The following is a 16,269-nucleotide window of genomic DNA, read 5'->3' as shown; positions in this document are numbered from 1 at the left end:
CTGACGGTGAGAACAAGTCCAACCACAAGTGGATTTCTTTGTTTCCGTAATGATAAATTAGTGTGTGGATCATTATAATGGCTCTGGGCACATGTCTTATGGTGGTTGGTTGGGACTAGCAAAGAGTCAGAGTTTAAGAGCACGAACCTATGGCTCCCAGCCAATCAACAGTGGCCATGTAACTAATGCCCCCCAAAACGGTCACTTCGAAATTTAACCCGGGTGGTTTGGGTATGGTCGGGTCCTCTTTTATCTCTCACACGGTCACACCAGCGCACCGCAAACGGGGAGAGGCTCATAAACGCAGACAGAGCGCTAAGGGTAGAGAGAGAGTGGAAGAAGAGAAGAGAGAGAGAAAGAGAGAGGGGTGGGGGAATAGGAGTAGAGGAGATGGAGGAAGAGCAGGGTAACAGTAGCAGTAGCAACTTGGAAACGGGAAAGGCGGAGAGATCGGTGTGGCTGATGAAGTGCCCCTTGGCGGTGTCCAAATCATGGCAGTCCCATTCTTCCTCTGAATCACAACCTGTCTCCAAGGTCGTCCTCTCCCTCGATCCTCTCCGCTCCGAAGATCCCTCTGCGCTGGAGGTACCTTTCCCTCTTTCTATTCTTCCATATTTTTTCTTTTTCCATTTTCTATGTCCATTGAATTTCATCTGCAATTTCTAATTCTGTTGGACTCTCCATCTACTGTCAGCGACTTTTGAGATTTTTGTGTTCTATTTATCTTACTGTTTTAGGCATAGTTCCTTCAAGTATTTCGTTACTAGATGTATTCTGTAATACAAGGATTTTCCTGTTTCATACGTGATGTTGTGATGGAAAAACCCTGCTTTGTCAATAGGAGGAGTTGATCAGTGCTATTGTTTGCAAGATGATACATTCTTGTTTTCTCCCCAACAGATGCATGCCTTTCTCTGAGTATCTCAATTTTCTGTATACATTTACTATTTTTCACAATTGAGTGGTGATGATTATGCTTAGGTAATAGGTTGATTAATGCCCGCATCGTTCAATCATGTGTTCCCACATTTTTCAGACTATTTTTTCCTTGTATAAGTAAATTCTTCTTAGTGTAGACCGATTTTATTTGCACAAGTTTGACCGAAGGTATAATGGTAGACAAAATTTTGTTTTCTAATGACTAGAACCTCCTTAACGGTGATGTTTGATAACATTCAGAATTGGGGTTTGGAGGGCCTAGATTTGGCTTTTATTGCTTCAATTGAGATTGAGCTTTTGGTGTGACTTTTTGCCGCACAGCTCAGATTTAGGATAAATCTGTTGCAGATGTTAAGTCCCTGTTGGAACCAGATCTGAAGCCAAGCACTACTTGGATGAAAGCAGAATTTTGGACCAGGATTGTTTTCCCAAGCTCTCAAGGCATCTGCCTAAAGCATGCTGATGGGGGCAGTGATATGGAACTTCAATGATCAAGGTGGTATCCATAATTAGAAAGGAAGATTAGAAAGAAATGAAAAGCTTAGGATGAAGGTGAAATTCACAAAATGGATATCCTCCAATGGAGGTTACTTCTCTATTGGGTGATATTATGGAAACATTTGGATAGAGAGGAGGATCATGGATGCTAGGGTTTTAGACCTCCTCTCTTTGGATGCATTGTTTAATATTGTATGCCCTCTTGCTGACAATAATTAACTTAACTAACAAAAAAATTCAAGTTTAGATCTTGACCATATATGTAGATGGTTTCTAATTAAAGGCTTGTTTCTTAAACTATATTTGGCTACCTGATGATCTTGTTTCATCTGAAAATTTGCTAACATAACATTTGTATTCAGGATTTGGAGGGGCTAGATTTGGCATTTAGTGCGTGAATCTAAATCAAGTGTTTGGTGACACTTTTTGCCCCTCAAATCAAGATTTGGGAGAAATTTGTTACAAATGTTGAGTCCCTAAAGCTATGGATTTGGAAAAATTGGTGGAAGGTATTTTTTGGAGGTCTAAATCATTGGGATTTAAAAATCTAAATCTAAGTGTTTGTGTGGATTCTTAAATTTTTTTGTCTTATTTTTGTTTAGTTTTATCTGTTAGAAACAAACTAGGCATATGATAGTGACACTTTTTCCTTTCACATCCTTCAATAATTGCTATATCATTACGTTGGGTGGGATAGGGTATAAAAATCCTATTCCCATGTTCTCTTATAATGAATAAGATAAGCGGGTGGAATAACTTAACCAAGTTATTTCTTATATCCCCTTTACATGGAGGGAATTTACATGTCGTATGGATTATGAATTGCTTTCTCCCATCATTGCCCTCCATTTCTTTTAGCCCTTTCTATCCCTTTATTAGTCACATTGGATCCACAAGAAAAAAAAAAAAAAAAAAGAAGAAAAAAACTAAGATCTTGGTCTAGAAAAGAAACTTAACAAAAAAGAACTTATATATTTATAACATAACTATGGTAGCTGCTTTTTGCTTTATTTGGAGTCTATTGGTTTCTTCCTTTATTAGTCAAGGAAGCCTTGTTAAGTTGGCGTGGCTCCTTTGTGGGAAGAAAGCATAAAAAGGTTTGGAGAGCTGCCCCGTTATGTATCTTTTGCACTTTTTGGAAAGAGAGAAACCGAAGAGAGTTTGAAAATACAGAGCAATTGGTTCATTCTTTGATGAGTTTGTTTATGATAAAGTTGTTACATGGGTTAGGATGTATGTTGCTAAAAGGAACTTTGTCTTTATTTGATTTTGTAGATTGGGTGGAGTCTAATTGAGAGAGGGAGCAGTTTTTTGTATTTTCCCTCTTTATGGCTTTGCCTTTTGTTTTCCCTTGTGTACAATTTGTGTACCTTGGTGTATAGCCTTTTTCATTAATATATTTTTTCTCTTGCTTGTTTATTAAAAAATATATATATGTAAACATACGTACACACACATACACATCTATATGTGAGTGTAGTGTATATATATATAATTTTTATAGGTAAACAAGAAATGCATTAAAAACGCCAAAAAGAAAGTGCACCAAAGCACACGGGACGTATACAATGGCCGTCAAGAGATGGCCAAAAAAAGGAAAGGGAAACAAAAATATATAATTTCTTATATATATAATATGCAGTGTAATTTTCAATTTGCATAACATTTTCTGATTGAATGTAACAAAATAATGTTTATAAAATTTTAAATATCTTAATTACTAATATTATTAAAACATAAATGACAAATCATCCATTAGAAACTAAGTCATGAACTGACCTCCAAATGATGCTCAATGGAAGAGAAATTTCATGCTACCTTTTTCCAAGAAAAAAAATAAAAGATCATAATGAATATGTTCTTCACTCCGGTATTTAGATACTGGTAAAGAAGCAAACATTAGCATAGGATATTATGTCTCATGGGATATATATGTATGTATATATCTTCTTATTTACCATATGTGATCAATCAGTGATGGTGTTATTCATGGATGCTGAATATTTTTTATATGAAGCTTGTCAAGTCTTAAGACATGGTTTTCCAGTTTCAATCCTTAATATAGTAAAAAAAAAAAAATATGTGAACTTTTTTATTACTATTTCTTTTTGCTGACATATGCAGTTCTTGGACTATTGTGTTATCAATAAATTCCTTGATTTCATAATTTGTTGTTTTTTTGTCTTTATCTTTTCTTTTTTAAATTGCTGTATTCCTTGTCTCACCACCCCTTTTTATTTCTTTGTTTCTTTTTCTTTTGTCTTTGCTTATGTTTTTCTGAGCTTTAATTATTGTGTAATTTTTTCTATGTCTGAAAGAAGAAGGTTGTTGCAGAATTTCATGGGGTATAAGATAGTTATCTACTAAATGAAATTCTATAGTGTTCTGCTGTCCAAGGTTTTCTACTCTTTTGTTTTTTTGATGGGTTGTCCAAGGTTTTCTACTCTCTTGTTTTTTTGATAGGTTGTCCAAGGTTTCATATTCTGTGACGCTTAATGTTCATTCTATGATTTCTTCAATCAATAGATAGTTACTTTGTTGCCATTGGCATACAAGAGACTCGTGATCTCAGGCTTAAATATTTATCTATCACAATTGGCCAATTTGGTGCACCTGCTTTATGGCATTATTTCTTGAATTACTTGAGCTAGATATAATATCAATAAGATCAGTTTTCTAATTAAAAAAAAAAAAATCAATGTTAAATTGAATGGTTATAAGAACCCGTTTAGGAGTGATTTGAGAGGGCTAAAAGCACTTCCTAATGCTTGGAAGCACTTCCTAACATAAATTAGTTGTTGAACAAACTTTTGAAAATCACTTTTAAAAATTTAGAGAATCATTTGAAATGATTCTTGGACAATCACTTGGTAGGTGATTTTTTTTTATTATATAAAATATTACCAAAAATACTATTAAAACACTTATTTAAAAAAAATATTCAAATGCTAAGTAATTCCCCTTAAACAATTTTCTAATGGAAACACTACTAATAAAAATGATGCAAACTAAAAGCATTTTGATTAGAATTACTCTCAAACGGATTGTAAGTATAGGGCATTGAGGTAAACTGTTACCATGTTCTAATCGAACAGGTCGTCTACTTCCATGGTGGAAGTAGCTATGAGTGATTACTTAACACTCTTCCAAGAGACATCTCCTTCAACTAACATAAAAACATAGTCAGAAGCGGATCTTCTACGATTAATGTAGCCAACAAAGTCGGATTCGAAATACCTTATGATCTCTAAATGATCAGATCTCTGATCTGTGAGCATGAAATCTTTTGTTCTCTATAGATACTACATGACCTGTTTTGTTGCCTTCCAATGGATCATTTGTAGGTTACTTAAATATCTTCCAAGTATACCAACTACGTACGCAATATTCAAACGCGTACAAACTTGAACATACATGAAACTCCCTACTACTGATGCATAACATATATTTTCCCTATCTTTTTTCTCAATTTTGTTCTTTAGGCATTGAAGCAAATTGAATTTATCACCCTTATCAATGGGGTTATCTCCTGGTGCACAATCCTTCATGTCAAATCTACTAAGCACTTTATCAATATATGCCTTTTGTGATAAGCCAAGAATACCATGAGAGCGATCTCGATAAATTTGCATGCCTAACGCAAATGATGCTTTACCATGATCTTTCATTTCAAAATTATTTGAAAGAAATCTCTTAGTTTCATGCAACAAGCCTATATCATTGCTTGCTAGCAGAATATCGTCGACATATAACACCAAAATAATAAATTTACTCTCACTGATCTTTTGATAAATACATTGATCATCAGTGTTTTTCTTAAAACCAAAAGAGTTAATCACTTGATCAAACTTTCGATACCATTAACAAGATGTTTGCTTTAAATTATAAATGGATTTCTTTAATTTGCATACTAGATGTTTTGACTCTTTGGATTCAAAATTCTCTAGTTGCACCATGTATATGGTTTCTTCAATGTCACCATTGAGAAATGCAATCTTCATATCCATATGATGTAACTCCAAATCATAATGAGCTACAAGTGCCATAATGATTCTCGTTGAAACTAGAGAGAAAGTCTCTCTATAATCAATGTCTTCCTTTTGAGTGAAATCTTTGGCGACTAGACGTGTCTTATATATTTTGACATTGCCTTTTCAATCCTGCTTGGTTTTATAAATCCATTTACAACTAATCGGTTTTGCTCATTTAGGCAATTTGACAAGATCCCAAACATCATTGTTTTTTATTGATTTCATCTCAAGTTGATGACATTGAGATACCATTAAGGATAAACTATAATAACAATGCTACAAAATTATATTCCAAGAACAACAGAAACTCATCAAAATCAAAGCATATTGACTTGAAGTTTTTGGTTGTTAAGAAGAGAGTTCAGAGTTTTCAGGTGTCTATTGAACATACTAGTACAAACTTCATGATTGTGGATCTGCTTACCAAAGGTGTACCACCTAAAGTGTTTCATGAGCATGTGGCTCGTATGAGTGTGGTTCATTTTGGTGATGTGCTTGTGTAGTGGGAGTTTGTTGATTGATGTTCATTAATTAATGACATGTTTTTCTAATCAGACTTAAGTCTTATTCCTGTTTTGCTTATTTAAAACTCTGAAATAAAGTATATTATTTCAATTGTAGTTTTGCATAAAGTTTGAAAGTGTGTTGAACTTTTTTGAGTTATAAAGTTTTCTTTGAAGGAAATGAATCTATAGTGGTCTCTTGTACCAGTATTATCTGCTGAGTTCAGTTCCTGTCATTTTCTCTTAATAATTCAATATATTTAGAATTTTTGCACCCATTGTTGGTTGTTCTAATATGTTAGAGATTATTTGTTGTGAATTGTCTTGCCACCTTGCCTTACATGCTTCTTTAATGATAGCAGTTCACAATGGAAATGACTGGCACTGGGGCTCCTAATATGCCAAAAAGTTACTCCTTGAATATGTTCAAAGATTTTGTTCCTATGTGTGTTTTTTCTGAGACAAATCAAGGTAAGAGTCATGATTTTTGTTTAAACCATGTAATCTTATATATTTGTTTTAGTGAACTTTTCTATAGTTTATTTTGTAAATTCATGTTACAAGTCCATTCTTCCTTGGAGAGAGTGGGCATTTCATGGACATGATCCAAGAGCTAATGGCTATATGGAAATAATTCAGAAAACTAAGAAGATAAATAATCATCGATGAGACTGTTATTAAGTGGAAAATGGATTCAAGTACCTTACATTTGGTAAATCTTGAGATGCATCCTCCATTGTTTCCATTGAATTTGAATAATGTGGTCATTGAGTTCTTTTTGGTTTAAGCAATTACACTTAAGTTAATATGGATTAGAACCACAATTAATCTATCATATGAATAACATAAAATCTTGTATCTAAGAATGAGCGAAAAACTTTTCTGCATAGCTAACTTTTGTTTTCCATTATCAAAATGTTCTGCTGTTGGGATGGTGTGTAAACATCACAAATTGCGTATAAGGATCCTTCAGGTAGAAAGTGGCTCTTAAAGTTAATGTAGGGAACAAAGATTCTTAGTTAAAGGGGAGCACCAAGTACCAGGGATTAAAAAATCATTGAAATCACGCTGGTATTTTGGCCAACTGGTATTTCAGCCATTTTTTGTGATGTTTTCCTAATTATTGTGATATCTCAGATTTTCCCTGATAAAAGCGCCAATTTAAAATTTAAAGGGGAGGGAGCTTGGGCTCAAACTTGAGCCCTCCTGCGGGGAATGGGTGGCTCCTTGTTAATATATATGTATATACTTGGTCCTAAACCTTTTAATATGTTCATGCAGAAAATGCAGTACTAGAATAAAACTTTAGTAAATTAATTAATTTTAATTATCAAATTTTATTTAACGAATCATTGAAAATGTGAAATCAATCACAATAATGTTTTTAATGATTTTTGTTTTTTCTTTTCATATCTTTTGTATAATATTTAAGTACAAGAGAGACATAAATTCATAAATAAAATTATAAATATTTTTAAACAAAAAACAATGATACATATATCATCATTTCTTTTATATTCTTGAATACATCCAAACTAGATAAATTATCATTTTAATATTAAATGTAGTTTGAAGTTCTACATCTTATTGCCAAACATCACAAATTTATCATAAACATATTGTTTTCTTCAATAAAACAACTTCAATATCTGTTTTATTGCTTGTTATGCACACACACACACACACACTTTGAATTCCTGTCCGATACTTTATGAAATTTTCATAAAATTCAGTTACTAATATTTTGTCAGTTTCCAATATTTTCACCCTTGCTATGTACTATCTGTAATAAGACGACAAAATGAATGTTATAGTTTGGGACTAACTTGGATATATCCATAGTTTATGTGGAAAGTGCAGTAAGTTACTATGACTGGTAATTCCCAAAAAAATAATGTTATAGTTTGGTAATAAAATAAATGGAGGCTTTATGTGTAGAAGACATAGAAATTGTTCCTATACAGTATCATACATAGCCAATCAAATATTATTTGAAATAAAAAATTTGTAAATAGTAAATTTAATTTTGCAATTGAGAGTTTTGTCATTCACAAATGGATTTCAAAGGGCATCATTCTGCTGAGTGGCTAATATTTCTTGCCTCTAAATGGTTGTAATTGCTGGATGATGAATTTAAAATTGCCTATTCAGATAAGTCAAAAAGTTCTTACTTCATGGTTTCTGTAACTTTTTTGGTTAATTGACTGAGAAAATAAGAATATAGTAGTAAATATTTCATCACAATGAAATCATTGTTTCTTATAAAAAGAAAAAAAAAAAGAAAAAGGGTATAGCAAAGCGTCATGTGGTTCCTCTGTGCAGTTGATGTTCACAAAGAAAGGGTATCACATCCAACAAAAAGATGCAATGGAATATGAGTCCAACTGTCAAATGGAGGCCTTAGTCTAAAATTAAAGAACACCTCATGGTTTTTTAATTGTCAATAACTTTGGAAGGAAATTGCATTCTTTTTCAGGTAGAGTTGCAATGGAAGGGAAAGTAGAGCATAAATTTGACATGAAGCCCCACAATGAAAATATTGAGGAGTATGGCAAATTGTGCCGTGAAAGGACAAATAAATCTATGATTAAGAATAGACAAATTCAGGTAGCTCATCTCACTTGCATTTTTTTCCTTCTGTTATTACATTGGCATTTTTTTTGTTGCATATGATTATAATGGTGATTTTTTTTTCTCTTTAATTTATTCAAAAAGGTGATTGACAATGACCGTGGAGTGCATATGAGGCCTATGCCTGGAATGGTTGGTCTGATTGCATCCAATTCTAAGGTATTCACCTTCTGTCTTGGCACCATTCATGCCACTTTAGTTAAAACATAAAACATGCTGCTAATTTGTATTAGAACCTGGTTTGGAAATTCCTGAACTAGATCTGACAGTCCACATGCTTCATGCTACCTAATTCAAGTGAACCCAGCTTAATAATTTGTATGTGTAACATAAGATTTTAAGTAATCTTAAACTTATTTATCTTTCTAATATGCAGTGTGTTCTTGATTAGTTATTTTGTATTTTTTTTCCATTTGCTACCAAAATTTCCAAGACTATATCCTCCAAAGAGCGAAAAATATGTATTATTTATGGTCAACCATCTCTGGCAGGATAAGAAGAAAACTGCGCCAGTTAAGGGCTCTGACATGAAAAGAACTAGAAGGGATCGTGGGGAACTGGAAGATATTATGTTCAAGCTTTTTGAAAGGCAACCTAATTGGGCCTTAAAGCAGCTAGTCCAAGAGACGGATCAACCTGCGGTATGTCTTTTGATTGCTTCAGTATTGCATAATTGTTCTAAGTTAATGGCTTTCCTTTGGAACATATCACTTGCCCGTGATGAAATGCTTCATGTTGATGTAAGTGGAAAGTGCAATATAAACATTGGCCGATGATTTGATAATTGTCTTCTTAAGTGGTAAAATTGATTTGCCTGGGTGTTTTATAAACATTAGAATTGGCATATTATTCTGGACTTAATTACCTTTTTCTAGGTTACCTTACACAAATATTCTTATTTATTTATTTATTTATTTTTTTGATAAGTACACAAATATTCTTATCACCTGATGTTTGTATTAAAAATGACAATTACATGGTGTACTAGTATGCCCTTCTATACAAGCCATGTACTCTGGTGTGCCTTTTTTGATAGGCGTTGTTAATATGTCTTTTTGCTTGCTTATCACAAAATAATTACATGGTGTATTAGTATTCTTTGATTGGATCTTCACCCGGTCAGGAATTTTGGGTGTTTCTTTCTTTGCAGCAATTTTTGAAAGAGATACTGAATGAGCTCTGCGTGTACAATAAAAGAGGAACCAATCAAGGAACTTATGAGCTTAAGCCAGAATATAAGAAATCTGCTGAGGATACAGGTGCTGAATAAGTTCTCTCTTTCTATGATTGTATATTTGATTGTGCAAGTCTAATAAAACTTGATCAAGAAAGCTGGAGTTTTCTCCAAAAGGGGCACCTTGTTCTGTGAAATCCACAAGGTGTATTTACAGTCTGTCTTTGTTAAAGTTGAGTAAGAGGTATAGACATATGAGGAGTACAATTTCCTGAAGTTGGTTATGAAATACCTGTGCCTGGGAATATGGTCCTATAAAGTTACTTCAAGAATACCTTTTTGGTTTAGCTTGCATTAGAATTGATTATGTTTGTATGTGGTATTACTAGTTTATGAATAGAGTTTATATTGATATTTTAACCACTTAGTTCAATGGAGAATTTCCAGTCTGCAAGCTTAGATGAACTCTTGGTTTAGATGAAAGGAAAAAAAATTTGAAATATTATTTGCCATTTTATCTATTAAAAGAAATTGAAATATCATTGACCATTTTATATATATCTTTATTTCTTGTTTCCTCAAATATTATTGACCATTTTATCTATTTGAAGAAATTGAAATATCGTCGATCATTTTATATGTTGCTTTATTTCTTGTTTCCTCATACCCCACTCTCTCAGAGTGTGCGATATGTTTATGGCTGTAAATGGGAGAACTAAGCTAAGCATCAACTATTCAAACTTGCATTGTTTGAACTTAGATTGAAACTGAGCCTACGCAAGGCTTGACCCATGCTTATGTGGTTCAAACCAAGCTCAATTCTTCTTGGTTTGACCAAGCCTGTGCTTGTTCATGAGCCAACCATTTCTTGTGCATTAGCCTCATTTTGACATTGGTTACTATGTCAAAATCTGACATAGCTATACCAATGCTAATTTGTGATTGCAGTATACTCCAAGAGCTTAAAAATACTGCTTTTTACTTATGTGTCAACCATTAGTATGTATCATCTATCTTGTATGTTGATGTGCCTAAATCAGCTGAGCATGGTGTTGTCCTAGCTTAGGTTGTGAACAAGATATAGAGCGAAACTCCAACTCTTCATGAGTAGCTTGTTGGTTTCCCAAGTCTGTATATGGTCAGATTGTGGGTAGTCCATGTGGCACTAGCATTATGATGATAGGTGGATGGCCCATGTCACCATTCTGGAATCTTTGGGTATTTGTTTCATTTTTTTAGTTTAACGTATTTTTTGGGATGGTGGTGGGGTTTCGGTTTGGATTGGGTGTTCTGTTGTTTGCAGTTTTGTTTAATATGGGCATAAAAGCATTGCATAAATATGTAGACAATCCTTAAAACTTGGCTGCCTCGTAGTTTCCTCATGAAGTTTTTGTTTAATTTGATAATTGTCCATAGATCATACAATTTTATAATCTCCCATTCCACTTGTGAAGGTATCTCCTATTCACCAATCTTTACTACTATATATCATGATAGATATGCTTTATCTGGAAACTATTTTTGATTTTATGACATATTTTTATAGTTCTAAAAATACTCTCACTCTCATAAGATAGATTTATGTTATCTGCAAACAATGTAGAATCCCTTTGAACTATATCTTAAGTTAATTCATTCATTAGCAGGAAAATAAAGAGGTTTTTGTGAAAGAAAGAAACAAACCACCTGATCCTAGGAGGGGATGGGTCAGTTAGAGCCTTGTTATGACGACAGGTACCCAAGTTAGCCCAAAGTGAGGGGTTGGGTCAGTTCAGGTGTTATAAGGACCCAGGTTAGAGCATATTGAAAGCTTTGATAGCCACATGGATGGAATTATCATCCCAATCCCCATGCACCCTGCTTTGAATAGAGGAAGATGATGATCCTACTGGTCTGACTGTGCCAGCTTCGTTGTTGGGATATCTGCTCCATCCTTGTGAACTTTGATATGCCATTTTGCATTTCGTTTGGATGATTTGAAATACGGTTTCAAAATTCAGCCACACATCCTGTCCACTATAGGATTTGTTCTCGTTCTCTTTTTCTTGGAGTTGGGTAAGTTGGGTTTAAACTCGAAGACAGGCAATTGCCTTGCAGCAAGGCTAACATTTGGATTAAAAAATTGCAAAACAAGATATCTAGTCTCTCTGAATGACAAGGTTACTTTAGATCCAAGTTAATCAATACTTGAATCATGTCTGGGTTTTTCAGTTTGCCAAGTTGCTCAGTCCTAACTGCTGAATTTACTGTAAGTTTTGAGCAGCCTGAATTTGGGGCAGCTTCATTGTCTTTGCCACTATCACCACTAGGGCCCTACCTTCAAGTCACCACTGTTGTAGCGCCAATAACCACCACAACCACTGCTTTCAAGACAGAGAACATCCTTACTCCACTAATTCTTTGACACTTATCCAAACAGTAGAATTTTCATATAAAGTGATTTTCATTTTGTTCCAAACCTGTCATTCCTAGTTCTTCATCCAGCTCTACCTTTCTTTATGGATTTTATTAATGGCCTGTTTTTTATGGGAAAGTTTTTTTACCTCATGAGCTTTTGTTCTATCTTTGTTTGCTAGTGTCTCATCATCTTTTCTTCTATTTATCAATTTGCCTTGGGACCTCCCTGTTATATTTTCCATATATTCAGGATGCGTTATAGTAGATTTTTATAACTCGTCAAAAGAAAAATGACCTCAAACTTTCCTTATGAAAAAAGTTTCCCTTGCCCTCATTCTGCAGTAACCGTGTATATATCTTCACATAGATGCTCTCCTCCAACCGCCCAAAACAGGAGCCAAAAAAAAACAAAGGTTGGGGGGTGGGGGGAGAAAAAGAAAACCCCACAGATGGAAAAAAGGGAAAGAAATTGAAATATATTGAAGTTGTTTGTGGAGAGGTTAAGTTCTAAGTAAGGCATGGTGGTGGTTTTTTGTGTACCCACTTGCCTTGTTTTGGCCTTTTGGCACCCTTATATGCATCGTGTATGCTTTTGTATGTCCCTTTGTTAGGCATTGTTTATATCATTGATCTTTACCTATCTTAAAAAAAAATGTTGTTTGTTTTTTGTTTATTCTAGTTTTTTTAGTACTAATACTAGAAATAGAAGTTAGGAAGAGATTATAAAGAATATGGTGCATAGAATTGAGTGAGATAAATGGAGTGGATATGTGATTTCAGGTTCTTGTGCTGTTATATATACCCAAGGTAAAGAAAATCGGGATATATCGCCGATATATCCTTGATATTTTGAATCTCGGTGGATCCCAACACGAAATCTGGGGAGATATATCCAAGGTCCGATATTTCTGGATTTTTTTTTGGATTTATCACGATTTTTCGTGTTTCCACTGATTTTCACCAATTTATTGGGATTTTCCCGATTTTTTGATGGGTCAAAGCATGGTCAAAGTCAGCAAAATAAAAATTTTGCAGCGTAGAGACTTCAACTTGGCCTCCCGAGTTTAAAACGCAACCCATACACCATTGGGGCAAACATGTCTTTACTTAACACAATGGACTACATTTTATATATTTTATGTTTATACCTAAATTTTATATATATTTTTAAAAATAAAATATTAAAATGAAGTTTTAATAAATATATTGATTTTAATTATTTTTAAAAAATATTTATTTTCAAATTCCATTTAACTTTTTATTGAAAACACAAAAATCATCAATTAAATACCAAGATAATAATTATACATATATTATAAAGTAGATAAATTATCATTTTAGAATTAAACACTTTTTCAAATACTGGCGATTATTATAAAATGTTATAAATTATACTATTCATATATCAATTTCTTCATAGAACATGGGTTGAACTTGAGACAATGAGAAAAGGCATGTAATGTATGATTTGATAGAATGCAAATGAAAATGGGGAAACTAGATTTGTGTAGAAAATCAATAATAGACAGAGGAATTATTCAGTTGTATTGCCAAATAATAAAGGTGGTTGATTCTCCTTTTTTTTCCCCCACCTATGGTAATAAGTTGCATGGATGATGGATCCCTTATGACAGTTCATTTACGTAGGTCTTAGAAAGCCAATTGCAGGTTTTGATATCTCATTAGAACTTTCAAATAGTGCTCTTGTGACTCTTGAATTAATTAAAGGCCTTTTTGGTAATGCCTCATGGAAACTAACCTAGTATGTTCTCTTCCTCCTCCTTTTTTGGACAAAGGCCATCATCTTGAATGGGAATGTTAGTGAAAATGACAGTCATCAGAGCAAGTGATGGTAAAAATTGATATATTTCCATTTCATGAAATTTTAGAAGTGAATGCTCAACTTCCATGTAAAACATAGAGTCATTCAATTTTCCTAGAACAGCCTGTGCGCAGAAGAAACTAGTATGCCATTAGGTAATTGAGTTTAGTATAAAACGTGACTTCTATATTTTATCAAATGAACATTGTGAACTGAAACTTCAGTTATTGAGATTATTTCCTTCTAATGTTGGCTGTCTACCTACCACAACTAATAAAAGAACTACTGGCCTATTGCTACAAGGAGAATAGAAGGCTAATAATAATGTAGATTGATGCAATGAGAAAAGAGGTGACGTGGAACATGAGATAGGCATAGATAGCTGAACGATGAGGAATGATTGGGATTTTTATGGCTTCTTTTTGAGTTAAGATTCTTGGTTCAAAGTGCTGATTTTATGTTATGAAATGGGAGTACTCCTTGTTAGTTAGTATGTATTAATATCAGATTATGTGATAATGGGATTATATGATGATATGGAATCTCATTGCTTCAAACTCCTTACAAAAGATACATAATCTGTCACAATGACTCGGGATATAACCTAGTTGGCTGGAGTCTATAGATACCCACTATACCGACATTTATATTTACTATTCTAGAACATATGATGCTGTCGCCGCCATCTTCTCGAATATCATCATTAGGCGCATTGCCAACCTTAATGCGGTGTTCACGTCAATCAAATTGTTAGGTTCTTTCAAATCATACCATCATGCTATCATTTAATCGCGACAAATTCTTGTAATAGGGAACTTTCTATACAATGTGCTTGACTTAGAATGCAGGGAATTTCAATTATCCAGGCAATACCTTCAGCTTGTAGCTGGGGTCTTCCTCACCGCATTACTTGGGAAAAGACAAAAACATTAAAAGCCACGTATTCAACAAAGTACATTGATGTATTTGGGGGAAAATTGAGTGGAAATTGACCTCTTGTGGCTCTTAAATTTTCTCAAATTTGAAAAGATGATGGTACCTCACTTGTAGAAGTTACCCCTCTTCAAATCTGACAATGACTGTCTTTGATCTCCCAGAATGCAAATGTTCTTTTAGGTATTGCTAAATTGTTATCTTCTACAAAATTGTCTGCATTTTGATTGGATGTTTGATCCTTTGCCTTGACATGATAGACTTCTAAGAAGAAAAGAAGAGCCTTCATGGATCTTGTTCTTTCTTGAAGTCTCTGCTGCCAAACACTGCTTAAGTGTTTTTTCTTTAGAAAAGTTCAAGTGAGAACTTTAGTAGTTGCTTATGTGATAATAAAGTAGATTCCTAACTCTAGTTGGCTTTTGCCATCATAAGACTAATCTAGTCAGGCAACTTGAATTTTTAATTTACATTAAAGACATCTTAAGAAATATATCAAGAATGTGTAATTGAGTGGAATTTGAATGAAACATTATGCCTTGAATGAGCTCTTGTTGAGCATGAATGGCCAACGATGTGTCATCCACTGATCGGTGTGTCAGATGCACGCGAATGGCGATGAGGATCTTGAAAATGACTGACTAGGAATCTCCTTTGTCATCTTTGAAAGATCTTCACAGCATCCTTTGCCCTAAGATTCGAATACCATCCTCTCAAAATGAGCAATTGGGCGAGGATGAACTTAACTTTGAAACTTTATTTGGTAATGGTGGGCTGCAGTACCCCAGCTATGGGACCCTGCTCTTTCGATGGTGCATTTTAAAGGGATTGGTAATGGGGACTTTGTCACTCCCATGAACGTGGATGTTAAAAGTGGCTAACTAATAAATGAAGAGAGAGAGCAGAGGAGAGTCAAGATGTTATCGATAGGGTATTGTAGCAGTGGTCCTACCCTGTAGCATCTGAAATATTCTTTGATCAAGCATCTACCCTATTAGTTGATCATGATCACCCAATTTCTTATTCACATGTTCTTTTTACAGCTTCTATTCTAGTGATCGTGTGCTCTATCCCAATTTATCTTAATACTCAATATCTGCTGATTCAGGAATTTTCTTTTACATTTTTTAGGCTATATTCTCTACTAGATTCTTCTAATCTTGGTGGGGTTATTATTTATATATTTGTCTACAGTTCTTCTGGGAAGGGTGGCACCGCCGCCACTATGGTCTAAAGATAGTTGATTCAATCCTTATCTCAAGTTCTTTTATTAAAATATTAGTCTTATGCATATCTGATTTTTGTAAAGGAATGGTGCATACATAGCATGGCATGGTTCGATTT

General features: G+C 34.0%; 1 protein-coding gene across 2 annotated transcripts; it reads left to right on the top strand.

Annotated features, from left to right (window-relative positions):
• The first annotated feature begins 233 nt into the window (after nucleotides 1–233).
• LOC117906933 (general transcription factor IIF subunit 2) lies at nucleotides 234–10,209 on the top strand. Of its 2 annotated transcripts, none has more exons than XM_034820214.1 (6): nucleotides 234–585; nucleotides 6,331–6,442; nucleotides 8,448–8,578; nucleotides 8,687–8,761; nucleotides 9,094–9,243; nucleotides 9,753–10,209. In XM_034820214.1, the coding sequence occupies exons 1-6, from the start codon at nucleotides 391–393 to the stop codon at nucleotides 9,870–9,872; spliced, it is 783 nt and encodes a 260-aa protein (XP_034676105.1). In that variant the 5' UTR covers nucleotides 234–390; the 3' UTR covers nucleotides 9,873–10,209. The 2 variants fall into 2 exon arrangements, with proteins under 2 accessions (XP_034676105.1, XP_034676108.1); XM_034820217.1 differs by having other exon boundaries at nucleotides 247–585; nucleotides 6,334–6,442.
• The last annotated feature ends 6,060 nt before the right edge of the window (nucleotides 10,210–16,269 follow it).

The sequence above is a fragment of the Vitis riparia genome, chromosome 18, assembly GCF_004353265.1.
Source record: "Vitis riparia cultivar Riparia Gloire de Montpellier isolate 1030 chromosome 18, EGFV_Vit.rip_1.0, whole genome shotgun sequence".
In the NCBI taxonomy this organism is placed as follows: Eukaryota; Viridiplantae; Streptophyta; class Magnoliopsida; order Vitales; family Vitaceae; genus Vitis; species Vitis riparia.
The sequence above is the reverse complement of the archived record's forward strand: the minus strand, read 5'-3'. Positions and strand labels throughout refer to the sequence as shown.